At 46.2% G+C, this 16,333-nt stretch overlaps 1 protein-coding gene across 3 annotated transcripts in view; it reads right to left on the bottom strand.

Annotated features, from left to right (window-relative positions):
• Positions 1 to 6,588: 6,588 nt before the first annotated feature.
• Positions 6,589 to 16,333, bottom strand: part of LOC110527334 (prostaglandin F2 receptor negative regulator) — a 44,938-nt gene continuing 35,193 nt past the window's right edge. For all 3 annotated transcript variants that reach the window (XM_036984406.2, XM_090240127.1, XM_090240128.1), the window contains 2 exons: positions 8,282 to 8,587; positions 6,589 to 8,179 (listed from right to left, as the gene is read on the bottom strand). In XM_036984406.2, the coding sequence (XP_036840301.2) occupies positions 8,016 to 8,179; positions 8,282 to 8,587 (470 nt within the window). In that variant the 3' untranslated portion in view covers positions 6,589 to 8,015. The remainder of the gene's footprint in view (positions 8,180 to 8,281; positions 8,588 to 16,333) is intronic.

The following is a 16,333-nucleotide window of genomic DNA, read 5'->3' as shown; positions in this document are numbered from 1 at the left end:
AATAATGTATCTGCAGTATTTTTATTAGCTAGCTAGCCAGACAATTTTAGAGGAATGATTCCGTAAATACTTAAAATGAACTGCCAATATGCCAACAATGCTGTCAATCCACAGCCATACACTGTCTGAAATCAGTTGATAGGACTTACTGATATTGCATCATATAATAGAACTATAAAAACACACGTTTGTATAAATAGCCTCAAATATGTAATGTGTATAAAACCCCTATAAAATACATTTCTAATTATAACAATATTTTAGGTTGACAATTCTATTACACAATTTGATATTTTTTATTTCACCTTTATTTAACCAGGTAGGCAAGTTGAGAACAAGTTGTCATTTACAATTGCGACCTGGCCAAGATAAAGCAAAGCAGTGGGACACAAACAACGACACAGAGCTACACATGGAGTAAAACAAACACAGTCAATAATACAGTAGAAACAAGTGGAGGTAAAGGCAAAAAAAGGCCAAGGTGGCAAAGTGAATACAATATAGCAAGTAAAACACTGGAATGGTAGATATCACATGCCTTACTTTTATTTTCCTGCATAAGTCAAATCAGGATTATGCCTCTACTGCCATTCATTCCAATTAGAATGGTTTGTTTTTCTCCCTGACCAATATGGCTGCAGTTTTAACCCCATTCTGAATCTTATGACATAGCCCCTCTAGTAATTTAATAGGATCTCTATGCTCCAGTCACTCTCCAGCCCTAACAACTGAATCCAGATCAGAGCTGTTCCTTTCAAGGCTATTGTCAAGGTAACAGGTCACGTCTCCACTGCAGGCAATATAAATAGAATACCTATGATCTTCTAGAATGGTAGACGATTATAGATAGAATCACTAACTGCTACATATGTTTTCCAAACTCTGACAGGCAAAGAAAAAGATCAACCAAAAGGTCACAGAGCTCTAAAGTGCCCAATTGTAACCATGGAGATGAGAATATTTACATTCTACCCTGACCTTTGCCCTATGGGAAAAGTGAAGGAAGAGAAGAAGGAAAGAAAGAACAGAAAAGTTGATTCAACATGGGCTGTATTGATTCTCAGTCTGGGAGAGGAAGAGACAAAGGCTTTTGACCTGAATGAAGCCAGTCCAGAAGTCATTTCCTACACCGTTAGGAATCTTCTTTAGCCTCGTTTGTGTCAGACTAGTTGATTCTGGTAACTGATTGATCTTTAGACACACAGCCTACAGTACAGTACTGTATTCTTAAGGACAAAGTTCTAAAATGTACAATTAGCTGGGCATTTTAGCCATTCATTTGACTTGTGTTAGCCAGAGGGACTTAACATAAGTTTATTTAAATAAGGAGCCTGAAACCCATCGTCAATACTAACATCCTAAATCCCTCTTCACAATGGCAGCGCTAGACTATAAGATTCTCCAGGATAAGCATTCCTAATGCATGCATGTGGTGAAACAGGAGACTGATGAGGTTGGAAATAACTTTGTCCTCCCTCATTCTGTTCCTTAAGCCAGGCAGAGTAGTTCTAAAAGTGGTGGGGGGATTGAGTCAGGCAGAGTAGCTGTGTGTGTAACAGAGGCGGGACTGAGGGCGTCTTATTGTCTGGAGACATCTGATCTGTTCACTGACCTAAGGAACATAAAGCTAAGACTCAGCTGTTTTAACAGAGAGAAAGAGACTGCCATAACCAGAGAGAGATTGAGGGATAGAGAGAGAGAATGGGACAAAGAGGGAGGGAGAAGGAGATTACATGAGTTACATATATATATATCCTTATGGAAGTTCTTTACCCTTTAGGTCAACAAACAAAAACAGCCATTAGATTGCAGCACTGAATTATTGAAAGCAAATTCCTGGTAGGCATCCATCCACCATATTGCTTTCAATCACCCTGTGTTTTCAGACCAGAACACGAGGGAGAGCAGAGGAGACGAGAGGAAGCCACTTTAGGCTATTGAGATGCAGCCTTTAGGCTCTCGTCTGTCACAGCATCAGATGAGTGGTTGTTGAGGAAAGGAGAAAAGCCAAGGTATCTATGACAGTGGAATGGAAAACGACCACAGAGGCCCTGCTGTGTGTGTAGGATGTATGGGTATGGGGTTAATTCAATATTCGGCCATTCTTCACTGAGCCATCCTGAGCATCTAGGAGATGCAACACCACAATGCCAGCAGCTGTTTTGCAATGCGAGGGAACCTGACCTAAATAGCCCCATGGGGCTAACATGCATAACAACGGACTAGATCAGGGTTACCCAAACTGGGTTCTGGTGCCCCCCCTGGGTGCAAGTTTAGTTTTTTGACATAGCACTACACAGCTGATTCAAAATAACCAACTCATCAAGCTGGGAGGCCCCAGGACCGAGTTTTGGAATCCCTAGATTAGATGACCACAGGCAGGGCCTTAATGTAGGCTGATTGAAGGCTAATAAAGTCTGCTCCGCGTTGGCAGAAGTCTCTGTGGCTCCGTCCTGTGTTTATTATAGTGTCTGTATGGCTGTGCTAAATCAACATGAGCAGAGCTAATAGGCATTACAATGTTAGTCACTCAGAAAGATGGCTGTGCCAGCATGGATGGACAAACAGGGTGATGCAGTCAGAGCTGATGGGATATGTGTTCTTTATTAAAGGTTAGAGGTCAGGGCTACTTAGTGATTAGAAGCATATTGGTGGTTAGAAAGGGTCAGGTTTCAGTCCCCTCTAGAATGATACAACAGACAGAATAACTAAAGGGCTTCAATGTAGCTTCCTGCAGGCTGTGAGCATTCATAGAGCATACATAACAGGTTATGACAGCCGTGTGAACGGATCTATAAACAGCCTTAGAAGCACTCCAGCAGCCGTAGTGGCAGAGGTTAAATAACTGCAAGATAATAATCAGTGATGATGTATATGGATTATGGGAGGGAGATATTGAACCAAATGGCCATGTGACTGAAATCCAATCAAATTTCACATCCATGGGTTGTGTTTGTTTGATTGATTTAATTTCTATGAGCCAGGGCCTCCTGAGTGCTGTGACATTGATGGGTGAGGACACAGAGGAAGTTGGTACAGAGGGACGGTCACCCTGGAGAACACACACAGCCTTACAAGGTCAAAGCATGCTCCAACCAACTCCCAGAGTGTGACACTACTGGAGGTGTGTGTGCGCAAGTATTGTGTGTATAGTATTGACAGAATATAACTGTATAGGGGGAAACTAAACATAGATGTAGGTTACGTGTGTATGTGTGTGTGTGAAAAAGAGCGTTTGGAGGTGGAGGCAGATCAGATATCACACCCCCAACTTGTTCTTTCCTCTCTCTCCTCCACCCCCCCCCCCTGTAGACAGTTGCCATGGCGAGGCGTTGACGAGTCATCGCCACATTCCGGGGCATGGCTCTCCCCTCTGGACACTCGCCTCCTCTCAAGTTTAACATTTACTCTATGCTGTGTACTGTTGTGTGTACTCATGCAGTCCCCTCCCTACAGTAACCTCCTGCTGCTGCTGAGGAGCTAGAACAACCAACATACCAGAATCATTAACGTGTACCTGACGGGTGTCAAACTCATTCCATGGAGGGCCTAGTGTCTGCAGGTTTAGTTGTTCCTTTTAATTAAGCCAGACAAGGTGAGGGGAGTTCCTTACTAATTAGTGACCTTATTTTCATCAATCAAGTACATGGGAGGAGCATAAACCCACAGACACTCAGCCCCTCGTTGGAATGAGTTTGACCAGGGATGTACATGGTTTACGAAGCAGGATTTGATTAGGCTTAAGCATATCACACAATTGACCACATTGCTTAATTCTAGCCAATTGCAATCAGACCGACAGGAGTGTTTACTTAGTTAGCCGAGGGGCTAGGAGTCCATTTGGGTGGCCAGGTCCAACTCTGGACCTGGCAACCCAGGTCTAGAGTTGTTGTAAACTGTTGTTCTGAGCCATCAGGCCCAACCAACAGATCCCAGAGATGATATGTCTAATACAGGAACCACCATTGAGGATCAAACAAGGCCTTAAAGGATCTGTGTCCAGATGAAAACACACACACACTCATCACCAGAGGGGGAATGGAGGATACAGCACCAATATCTGGGTCAATCTTTTGAAAGCGAGAGGAAGATGGAGGGGAAAAAAAGAGGGGAGAAGAGAGCGAGAGAAACATTTAGGGAGTAAAGGAGAGCGAGGGATTAAGAAAAACAGGTGTGAAAAAGATAGAGGGGAAGAAGAGAGAGAACGTGATAGTGAAGGTGAGGAAAATAACTCACTGGAGGCTGACAATTCTAAACATAACACTCATCTGCATTTGTAATTGAAGGAGAAGAGAGAGAGAGGACACAAGCTATTCCCTGAAGGACGACAAGAGATGGAGGGAAGGAAGGAGGGATACAACAAACCAGCTTCAGTCGTGGTACTGTTATAAAACATTTATTCTGGCAGAAATATTGGAAGTTTTTCAGAGGCCTGGAAGCAGAGGCGAATCATAAAAAACCCTGATTGATCGTTACCCAGAGAAACATCGGCACAGAATAAGATATTCATGTCAGATAAAAATCCATATTGGGCTTTACAATCATTTACAAAAAGACTTAGAAATCTATTTCAAATTACAAAAAATAAAATGACAGTAAGGATCTTTAAAAAGAACTTGCAGTGTTTTGTGTTGGCGGTTGTCCTATCGGTCTGTGGTTCTAGACTTTAGGGAGGTTCTTCGAATAGATCTCGGATCAGCTTCCCCAAGTCCAAACCTGAACTAAATAATTACGAGGTTGCACACAGAACAGACCTTGGGTCAGTACTTAGGGGCACCTTTCACCCACACAGTGGGACAGCTTGAGGCCTGATACCAATACTATAAATTGCATCTCTTTCCTTCAAGTACATGTCTGATCTCATACAGATGTATGGCAGCTATCCAGGAGAGGTACATGGAGTCTGAGGAAAGACCCAGAGCCTTCGATGACATGGGGAAACAGATCCAGATGTACATGAAGATCAGGGTTCCACTACACACCTTTCACCAATCCAGTCATGTCAGATAAGGAAGGATACAATTTCTAAGTATTTTAACAGGGCCCTGGTTTATTGATTGGCACACAGCAGCTCTTCTCCCGTCGATGGCACTAGTGAGCGAAACCATGTCAGATCCCAGAGCCAAAGCCCCAGTTGGTACCTGGCCAGAACCTAGATACAGCTGGTGCCTCTCACAGGGTTACATTGGCAGTGTGTATACAAGACAGTGTGTGTGTGTAGGGTTGTGTGTGTGTGTGTGTAGGGTTGTGTGTGTGTGTGTGTGTGTGTGTAGGGTTGTGTGTGTGTGTAGGGTTGTGTGTGTGTGTGTGTGTGTAGGGTTGTGTGTGTGTGTGTGTGTGTGTAGGGTTGTGTGTGTGTGTAGGGTTGTGTGTGTGTGTGTGTGTAGGGTTGTGTGTGTGTGTGTGTGTGTAGGGTTGTGTGTGTGTGTGTGTGTGTGTAGGGTTGTGTGTGTGTGTGTGTGTGTGTAGGGTTGTGTGTGTGTGTGTGTGTGTAGGGTTGTGTGTGTAGGGTTGTGTGTGTGTAGGGTTGTGTGTGTGTGTGTGTGTGTAGGGTTGTGTGTGTGTGTGTGTGTGTAGGGTTGTGTGTGTGTGTGTGTGTGTAGGGTTGTGTGTGTGTGTGTGTGTGTGTGTGTAGGGTTGTGTGTGTGTGTGTAGGGTTGTGTGTGTGTGTGTAGGGTTGTGTGTGTGTGTGTGTGTGTGTGTGTGTAGGGTTGTGTGTGTGTGTGTGTGTGTGTGTGTGTAGGGTTGTGTGTGTGTGTGTAGGGTTGTGTGTGTGTGTGTGTAGGGTTGTGTGTGTGTGTGTGTGTGTGTAGGGTTGTGTGTGTGTGTGTGTGTAGGGTTGTGTGTGTGTGTGTGTGTAGGGTTGTGTGTGTGTGTAGGTGTGTGTGTGTGTGTGTAGGGTTGTGTGTGTGTGTGTGTGTAGGGTTGTGTGTGTGTGTAGGTGTGTGTGTGTGTGTAGGGTTGTGTGTGTGTGTGTGTGTGTGTAGGGTTGTGTGTGTGTGTGTGTGTGTGTGTGTAGGGTTGTGTGTGTGTGTGTGTGTGTGTGTGTGTAGGGTTGTGTGTGTGTGTGTGTGTAGGGTTGTGTGTGTGTGTGTGTGTGTGTAGGGTTGTGTGTGTGTGTGTGTGTGTGTGTGTAGGGTTGTGTGTGTGTGTGTGTAGGGTTGTGTGTGTGTGTGTGTGTGTGTAGGGTTGTGTGTGTGTGTGTGTGTGTAGGGTTGTATGTGTGTGTGTGTGTGTGTGTAGGGTTGTATGTGTGTGTGTGTGTGTAGGGTTGTATGTGTGTGCGTGTGTGTGTGTGTGTGTGTGTAGGGTTGTGTGTGTGTGTGTGTGTAGGGTTGTGTGTGTGTGTGTGTGTAGGGTTGTGTGTGTGTGTGTGTGTGTGTGTGTGTGTGTGTGTGTGTGTGTAGGGTTGTGTGTGTGTGTGTGTAGGGTTGTGTGTGTGTGTGTGTGTAGGGTTGTGTGTGTAGGGTTGTGTGTGTGTGCACGAGGAGTGTGATTTTATCTGTAGATTTTGGGGTACATGGCATTGGGTAAGAGGAGTGCTCGATCAAGCAGTGTGTGTTTACTGTTGTTGTGCATGTCCGTATGTTGAGTGTTGGCAGTATATGGAGCGTGTGTATAGACAGGGTAGCATTTCAGTGGTGGTAGTTGACATCAGGTACAGGACCATTCTAAAAGGGCCTTCTGGGTCTAGGTAGGGGTAATTAGTAGAGGGTAGGGCTGGTCTTTGTCGATGGGCAGAATACTGCTGGGCCAACCACTAACCCCAGGAACACACACAACAGCCCTGAGAGCCCCAGCCCCATACAAACACAACAGTCATTTCTATGGACACACAGCTATTGTACTGTACCAGAGACAGGGGAAGAAGACTCCCTAAGGGACTGGGCCCTACTAAACTGGGAGGTGACATGGAGATTGCTTTCAGGAATGGGTTTGTTAACAGTTCTCTCTAATCCTTCTCCATTGCATTCCAGGGGTGTATCTCCATGCTCTGGCTTCCTCGTCCCGTCTTCTTCGCTTCATCTGCACTGATGTGAATGAAACAGGTAGGCTTCAACTATTATATTGCTTAGATCCACCCTGTGTTTATTGATCAGTGCAGATGAAGGAGAGGAGACGAGGAAGCCACTTTGGGACTCTTCAGCTAGAGCCAGGCATTGGCTGGGAGTGTGTGTGGAGCACTGCAGGTTCCAGCTGGTTCCACGCATTAATCCAGTATGCTACCTATATAAACGATGTCTCCCTCTGACTGTGTCAGTCCATATCATACCACTCCTCTCAGTCACCACCACTAATCCACTCTCTTATTGGCCAGCTTGCTCCTCAACCTGCCCCATATAAACCCTAGGTCCAACATAACATCAATGTCCTTCACAGTGGGGGTAGCACCAGTGTCAGTGTAGGGGGTTACAGCAGGTGAGCTCTGGGTCCTTAAGTGTCTTTCACTCGCTCTAGAGGAGAGCCTCTGAGGTCATCAACTTTTACCAGGGAACCTGGCTAGTTGCTGTTGAGTAAGAGTAAAATTACATCTCACCAGGAACAGGGCAGGACAAAACGGGTAAAGCGGCTCTCTTTCCCAGCCTCAGGTGTGGCGAACCACACAAATATAGCACACACACACACACCTCCATTTAAAAGCAGTCTCATTTCAAAAACTAGTGATGAGGACAAACGTAGACAAAGTCCACTAAGGTAGGAATACTCCAGGGCTGTTTTGTGCAATACCTAACATCAATACGTTCACATAGGCAGACTAGATATCCTGCACTCTTCTTTAGCAGTTGATTCAGTTCAGTGTTTTTTTTCCCCTCTACAGCGCCACAGTAAATGTCCTATTGTCTCTCCTCCTCCTCTCCCGTTGGTGCGCTTAAAAGCTCCACGGAGCGCAACCGAAGGGCTGTGATTGGTCAATTGTCTGCCGTTGCCGTGGTAATGTGCCGGCGCGGTAACGTGCGCGTGCTCGTAGTTCATCAGCTGGAGAAGCGGTGGTCGCTCCAGCGGGCCTGTGCTAGTCAATCCATCTCCAGGTCCATGAGTTTGTTGCGTGAGCGGGGGGTGTGTGTGGTGTTGCGGCAGCAGCAGTGGGCACAGATGAAACCCAGGAGGAGAGAGAAGAGCCCCACGGACACAGAGGCTACAGAACCGTACAGCAGAGGCAGCTTCAGAGAGTCCCACACTGGAGGGAGACAGAGAGACAGACAGACCGAGAGAGAGAGAAAGTGTTAGTTACTGTACACACACACAACACACAGTGCCCCCCCCCCCCATCCTTACTCACTGGGGAATCGTACAGTGAGGAACACCCTGGTAGAGGTGAGTTCTGCCCCGTGTGTCCAGGCCCCTGTGGAGGCAGACAGGTACCAGGGCGTGGCCTGGCAGTGGTACTCCCCGCTGTCGCTGTCCTGGGTGGCGTGGATGTTCAGGGCGTAGGTGTGTGTGTCTGTGCGCTCCAGGGACACGTCACTGCTGGCGTTGCGTGCCTCCTTCTTGACCAGACCGAAGCGGTCCACGCTGGCCAGTAGGGTGCCTTTGTTCCCCCCTCTCAGCCGCGTGAGGTACCAACGTACCTCGTAGGACAGGTCATCTGAGGGAGGAAGAGGAGAGAATTCTATTAAAATCACTTCATTGGGTTTATGTAATAGAGCTAACATCAGCAGATTGAAACTGTGGATGTAGGGACAGGAAGAGGGGAGACAGAGCGACGGGGAGAGACATGGAGGGGAGACTGGCTAGAGAGAGAAGAGAGGGGGAAGGGAATGGGACGGAGAGACAGAATAGAGGGGGAGGGGACTGGATAGAGACACAGAAGTAGAAGGGGGAGGAGAAAATGTTAAGTATTTTATAGAAATCCTTTCCATGTGGTTGAGGTTAAAGGTTTTATCAGTCTATCGCTGAACCTACAGTTAGTGTCTGGTGTTGCCACCGTCTCAATGTTGATCTGTGATGGGAATTCATGGATCTGAAGAAAACTCTACATGTGAATAGACATGCTATCACTGAGAGAACATAGAACACAGTACACATCTTCCATATGATACATCTATTTCTCTATCCATGTATTCATACATCTGTGTTTCTGTGCTAGGGGCTCTTAGCAAAGGTCTAAAGAGGAGCAGCTTTAACCGGTCATTAATGTGTCTAAAAGGGACTATCATTACTGTCCCACCCACACACAGATTACACATCAATACTATGTGTGTCTCTACAGCCACCTTTAGAGAACATCACAGAAAGAGACAAAGAGGGAAGGAACAATAAGAAAATAAAGAATAAGATGTTCTAGAGAAGATGAAGAAAAAAAAGAATGAGAGAGAGAGAGCAACGAGGGAGAGAGAGCGAGCAACGAGCGATCGAGCGAGCGAGCGAGCAGCGAGAGAGCAACGAGAGAGCAGCGAGAGCGCAACGAGAGCGCAGCGAGCAAGAAACGAGAGAGCAAGAAACGAGAGAGAGCAAGAAACGAGAGAGAGCAACGAGAGCGCAGCGAGAGAGCAACGAGAGCGCAGCGAGAGAGCAAGAAACGAGAGAGAGCAAGAAACGAGAGAGAGCAAGAAACGAGAGAGAGCAAGAAACGAGAGAGAGCAAGAAACGAGAGGGAGCAAGAAACGAGAGAGAGAGGGCAGTGCCAGTGACCCAGAATGTGGTATGACTTCTTCAGTCAGATTTGCTATCCTGTCCAGCAGCCTCTAACTGACTGGACATGACTGGACATCTTAACCACCAATACAGAGTTCGCCACTGGAGAGTTGGAAGTAAAAATAAATAATTAGGTACTATGGGGTGAATCCTAACTTTAAGTAACATTTTCACTTCGCATCAATGTGTGACTAACTGCTAATACAAGGCCTACTTAGTAAAAAATATGAAGATGCTGATGGTAATGATGATGATGATGAATAAGATGGGGAAAGGCAGGAAGGGACACATCTATATTTATAGAGATGGAACGGAGGGCACCGCGACCCCTCGTTTCCACAACCTCAGTGTCCGGATTCAAGAGGTGACTGGATGTGACAAGCCTAAACGTAGAGGACCGCTGGACTAACGGACCAATCAGGCCGATTCCTGCAGACCTAATTGAGGACTGGTCAGTGGACATTAGTCTTAAAGGGATAGTTTGGTAGCTGGGCTGTTGTCAGTCGTAACCCGTTTCACTCCTAGAATTGGGACTGTATGGATAGGGCCAAATTGAAATGTTTTTAACAGAAGAAATACGAAAAAGAATATGCATAACCAATGATAAGGGAACAGTTTGGAGATTAAGGGGAAATTATCTGACTAAAAGGTGAGAACACAACTGTTCACCTGACAAGACTGAATCCAAACATTATACTGTCGTGGCCAAAAGTTTTGAGAATGACACAAATATTAATTTCCACAAATTTTGCTGCTTCAGTGTCTTTAGATATTTTTGTCAGATGTTACTACAGAATACTGAAGTATAATTACAAGCATTTCATAACGGTCAAAGGCTTTTATTGACAATTACATTAAGTTGGTGCAAAGAGTCAATATTTGCAGTGTTGGCCCTTCTTTTTCAAGACCTCTGCAATCCACCCTGGCATGTCAATTAACTTCTGGGCCACATCCTGACTGATGGCAGCCCATTCTTGCATAATCAATGCTTGGAGTTTGTCAGAATTTGTGGGTTTTTGTCTGTCCACCCACCTCTTGAGGATTGACCACAAGTTCTCAATGGGATTAAGGTCTGGGGAGTTTCCTGACCATGGACCCAAAATATTGATGTTTTGTTACCCGAGCCACTTAGTTATCACTTTTGCCTTATGGCAAGGTGCTCCATCATGCTGGAAAAGGCATTGTTCGTCACCAAACTGTTCCTGGGTGGTTGGGAGAAGTTGTTCTCGGAGGATGTGTTGGTACCATTCTTTATTCATGGCTGTGTTCTTAGGCAAAATTGTGAGTGAGCCCACTTCCTTGGCTGAGAAACAACCCCACACATGAATGGTCTCAGGATGCTTTACTGTTGGCATGACACAGGACTGATGGTAGCGCTCACCTTGTCTTCTCCAGACAAGCTTTTTTCCAGATGCCCCAAACAATCAGAAAGGGGATTCATCAGAGAAAATGACTTTACCCCAGTCCTCAGTAGTCCAATACCTGTTGCAGAATATCAGTCTGTCCCTGATGTCTTTCCTGGAGAGAAGTGGCTTCTTTGCTGCCCTTCTTGACACCAGGCCATCCTCCAAAAGTCTTCGCCTCACTGTGCGTGCAGATGAACTCACACCTCCCTGCTGCCATTCCTGAGCAAGCTCTGTCCTGCTGGTGCCCCGATCCCGCAGCTGAATCAACTTTAGGAGACGGTCCTGGCGCTTGCTGGACTTTCTTGGGCGCCCTGAAGCCTTCTTCACGACAATTGAACCACTCTCCTTGAAGTTCTTGATGATCCGATAAAATGGTTGATTTAGGTGCAATCTTACTGGCAGCAATATCCTTGCCTGTGAAGCCCTTTTTGTGCAAAACAATGATGGCACGTGTGTGACAGAGGAAGAACAATGATTCCAAGCACCACCCTCCTTTTGAAGCTTCCAGTCTGTTATTCGAACTCAATCAGCATAACAGCGTGACCTCCAGCCTTGTCCTCGTCAACGCTCACACCTGTGTTAACGAGAGAATCACTGACATGATGTCAGCTGGTCCTTTTGTGGCAGGGCTGAAATGCAGTGGAAATGTTTTTTGGGGATTCAGTTAATTTGCATGGCAAAGAGGGACTTTGCAATTAATTGCAATTCATCTGATCACTCTTCATAACATTCTGGAGTATATGCAAATTGGCATCATACAAACTGAGGCAGCAAACTTTGTGAAAATTAATGTGGGTGTCATTCTCAAAACTTTTGGCCACGACTGTACACTTCATTTTGTGCATTTTACATTTACAGTACTCTGGATACATTCAGTAACATAGAAAATGGTTGCTTAAATGGGAAGAGGTCCATGATAAGGCGTTGCTCTGCCTTCTTGACATCTCAGTCGAGGGAAAGTGTCAGTAACATGCATGTCAATCAAAAAACGGCCCATTATAAATCTCAACGTGGTTGAGGTGTGCATCGTTTGAAAGCCTGTTCTATTGCCAACATTAGTAGTTCCGTGCGTGTTCTGCTGCAAATTTTCTTCACAATACGAGAAATATAGGCTCATTCTGTTCAGAACAATCCAGGGTATAACATGTAATCTTGTCATTTTACACCAAAAATAGCTAATAAACGTTGATACTGTAAATAAATACATTTTAAAATATGGAAATGTGAAGTACACATTATGACATCAAACCGGTATTATAATCCTCAACGTCTCATCGTTCAGAACACACGGACTCCTCTAGATTTACAGCATTCCCCTCACTCAGATTACAAACTAAATTACTGAAGTAGCCAAAATCATCCACGACGAGTTACAGGTGCTGAGACTAGTATTTGTAAAAAGTAGTACGTTGCTAGGTAACAATGTAAACAATGCCACTTTATATGAACGGGACCATGTGCATGTTGTCTCATATCATGGGCAGGAGAGGCTCTAACAATGGGAACTCTAAACCACCCGTTGTAGAAACCTGTTCAGAACGTCTGCCAGTTGAAACAACGCTGTAAAGCAGACAGCTTGAGCTCTGACGTCATATACAACATGTTACCGTACAGCCCCTGCATTCCAATTGAGGTGCTCATTAATGACCAAATCTGCCATTTTCAACCAGTTTATGGGATGACAGGGGCTGTGAGTGTAAAGGGTTAATAGTTTGGTAGCTGGGCCTTTTATCTTGAATAGTAAGCAGAGCGTTTCTATGAAGCCACTTAGGAGATCCTTTCAGATGGGAACTAAGTTATAAAGCTTCATAAAGCCACCGTTTGCCTCCTTTGACATTGAATACATTATAACAAAGGACAGGAAGAGAGAACATGAAGATATTGAAATAACACCCCTGGAGTTGTATGAACACCCATTACACTATCCAAATAGAAGATATCTAAAGAGGAATTAAGGTGACCCACCACACCTTAGAGAAACAAAAAAAAGGTACCTGCCAAGACCCCCTGTACCAGGCACTGCAGATAACATTCTCTCACGCACATGCACACATGCCTGCGAACACACACACACACACAGTCACATTGCCTCAGATTGGTCCCAGCTGTTTCAGTGGACTGTAATTCCTTGAATACACTGCTCTTTGAACCGCACGCGTAGCAACAATAACCAAGACGGCAAAACAAATACATTATCACCAGTATTCCCATTAACAAGCTTGATCCCCACTACAACACAACGCTGTAAGATTCCTCCCACTGGCCCCGTTATCCTCCCCTCCACCTCTATCCTCTCCTCCACCTCCTCTATCCTCCACCATCCTCCCCTCCACCTCATCAACACCAGGATCCGCCAAGGAGAAATAAAAGTAGATTGTCTTCACATCGAAATGAACTGAATAAAATACATTTGATTGGTTCATTCCATGTATTGATCCCCAGAGGGGGGAGTTAGTTAGTTTTGCCAGCAGCAGCAGAAGGTAAAGACCAATAGTGGTAGACACTACAGGCATCCAGAACACAGAAATCAACAGGGATACTGCCACTGATGTCTGATAGAACAAAGTCTATTACACGTGGGCCATAAAGCGGTGCTACAACACAGCACACAGGAATACTAAACACTGCATGGACCTCGTAGAATCACAATGAGCAGAACGGCCATTCCAATTACGAGCAATGGGCCATGACCGACGGGCAGCGGCCATTTTGGGTGTCTCATTTTGAATTGACACTAACAAGTCACGACGTCGCGTGAATTCTATTGTGTCGCCAATATTTGGGTGGAATGTGAAAAATGTTGTAATTCTTAGAGTTATGGGCTGATCTAAAGAGACATATTGTGCAGTAGGGTGCCATTTCACACACAACTCATGTCTGTTCTGTTACCCCTTCTATTTCTATGCTCAAGCCGTCCTCCCCTTTATTACCAGAAGGACTTAATGGCCTGAGTGAGTCTCTTTCCCCGCACCAGTTAGTTAGACCGTTCTCTCTTCACCAGTCCTTTAGGAGGTCTCTCCAGTCTCCTGTGAGGGGGAAATGGACCATGGAATATAACTATTAATTACTGGCTGTAGAGGAGAAGAGAACAGGTAAACCTGTAAATCAAACTAGCCTGCTAAACCTGTTCTCTCCTAGCCTGCCCCACAGAATCAAACTAGCCTGGCTAGTTTGATTCTGTGGGGCAGGCTAGGAGAGAACAGGTTTAGCAGGCTAGTTTGATTCTGTGGGGCAGGCTAGGAGAGGAGACTAGACAGACTCAGTGAACTGCTCTAGTCGTAAAGGATGGTTCAATCCTAGTCAGACGTTTACATGCTTCTTTAGTGGGTTTACATTTTTTTTAAATATTTAACTAGGCAAGTCAGTTAAGAACACATGTTTACAATGACGGCCTACCCCGGCCAAAACCGGACGACGTTGGGCCAATTGCTGGGCCAATCACGGCCGGATGTGATGCGGTACTGGGCCGAGTCCATATTCCACTCCATTCAAAGAAAATTAACACTAATAAACTATTTTATGTTCCATCTTTCTCTTTTTTTCTTGTGTGTGTGAATTTTTACCCCTTTTTCATGGTATCCAATTGTTTAGTAGCTACTATCTTGTCTCATCGCTACAACTCCCGTACCGGCTCGGGAGAGACGGTTGAAAGTCATGCGTCCTCCGATACACAACCCAACCAAGCCGCACTGCTTCTTAACACAGCGTGCATCCAACCCGGAAGCCAGCCGCACCAATGTGTCGGAGGAAACACTGTGCACCTGGAAACCTTGGTTAGCATGCACTGCGCCCGGCCCGCCACAGGAGTCGCTGGTGCGCGATGAGACAAGGACACCCCTACCGACCAAGCCCTAACCCGGACGACGCTAGGCCAATTGTGCGTCGCCCCACGGACCTCCCGGTCGCGGCCGGTTACAACAGAGCCTGGGCGCGAACCCAGGGACTCTGATGGCACAGCTGGCGCTGCAGTACAGCGCCCTTAACCACTGTGCCACCCGGGAGGCCCCCATCTGTCTCTTGATCTTAATTTAACCTCCTGTTGTCCTTCTTATGTTATGTCCTCTCATGGCAGCAACTGGCACAAGCAGGGACAAAGTCTTCAGTGTCTCCCCTAAGGAAACAGACTCCGTACTCTGGGTACAGAGACAGGGTACAGAGACAGGGTACAGAGACACGACAGCATCTGAGAAAAACAGCTGTTGCTTGTCAGCTCCAACTGCTGCCAAACAAACAAACACATAACTCTGCTCTTTGATGACAACATCCTCGTGTCCCAACCACTCACACACACTATACCTTTGCTGTGAACATCTGACGCCTGCTGATCAAAACTAACGGGAGACATCAACATGCCAGGCCAACAGCTAGCTAGCTTTCTCAACAGCATCAGTTCACAAGTGCAACATTCCCACCAACAGACGTGCAGTCTGTCGGTCTCACACAATCACCACACCGGCTGCGTCCTAATGGTCTAATATACATGTATTTCCTTGATGTCCACTAATCTGAAAGGACATGATGGATTTAAAAAAAAAAAAATATTGGTCTATCTGTCCAGTTATATCAGCTAGGAAAGGAAACAAGGAAAGGTGGCTGTTTGTGTCATCTTGTGGTCTCTTGTGGGTAGGTCCATTTCAGTGCTGCATAGGAATGTGATTCTCCTGCTCAGGCTTGTTCCTGCACTGTAAGTGTTGTATATAGAGTATCACTTTCGATTACTCAACACTTACACCAAACCATAAGTCTCGTCAGGTACTATCCAGTCCCTCTCCTTTCTATAGAGCAGTGGTTCCCAACCTTTTTATAGTCCCGCACCCCTTCAAACATTCAACCTCCAGCTGCGTACCCCCTCTAGCCCCAGGGTCAGCCGTACCCCCTCTAGCACCAGGGTCAGCCGTACCCCCTCTAGCACCAGGGTCAGCCGTACCCCCTCTAGCACCAGGGTCAGCCGTACCCCCTCTAGCACCAGGGTCAGCCGTACCCCCTCTAGCACCAGGGTCAGCCGTACCCCCTCTAGCACCAGGGTCAGCCGTACCCCCTCTAGCACCAGGGTCAGCCGTACCCCCTCTAGCACCAGGGTCAGCCGTACCCCCTCTAGCACCAGGGTCAGCCGTACCCCCTCTAGCACCAGGGTCAGCCGTACCCCCTCTAGCACCAGGGTCAGCCGTACCCCCTCTAGCACCAGGGTCAGCCGTACCCCCTCTAGCACCAGGGTCAGCACACTGTTTTTTGCCATCATTGGAAGCCTGCCACACACACACACTATACGATACATTTATTAAACATAAGAA

Source organism: Oncorhynchus mykiss, chromosome 7 (genome assembly GCF_057628025.1).
Source record: "Oncorhynchus mykiss isolate SJ-2025 chromosome 7, ASM5762802v1, whole genome shotgun sequence".
In the NCBI taxonomy this organism is placed as follows: Eukaryota; Metazoa; Chordata; class Actinopteri; order Salmoniformes; family Salmonidae; genus Oncorhynchus; species Oncorhynchus mykiss.
Note: the sequence above shows the minus strand (reverse complement) of the source record. Positions and strands in the feature narration are given on the sequence as shown.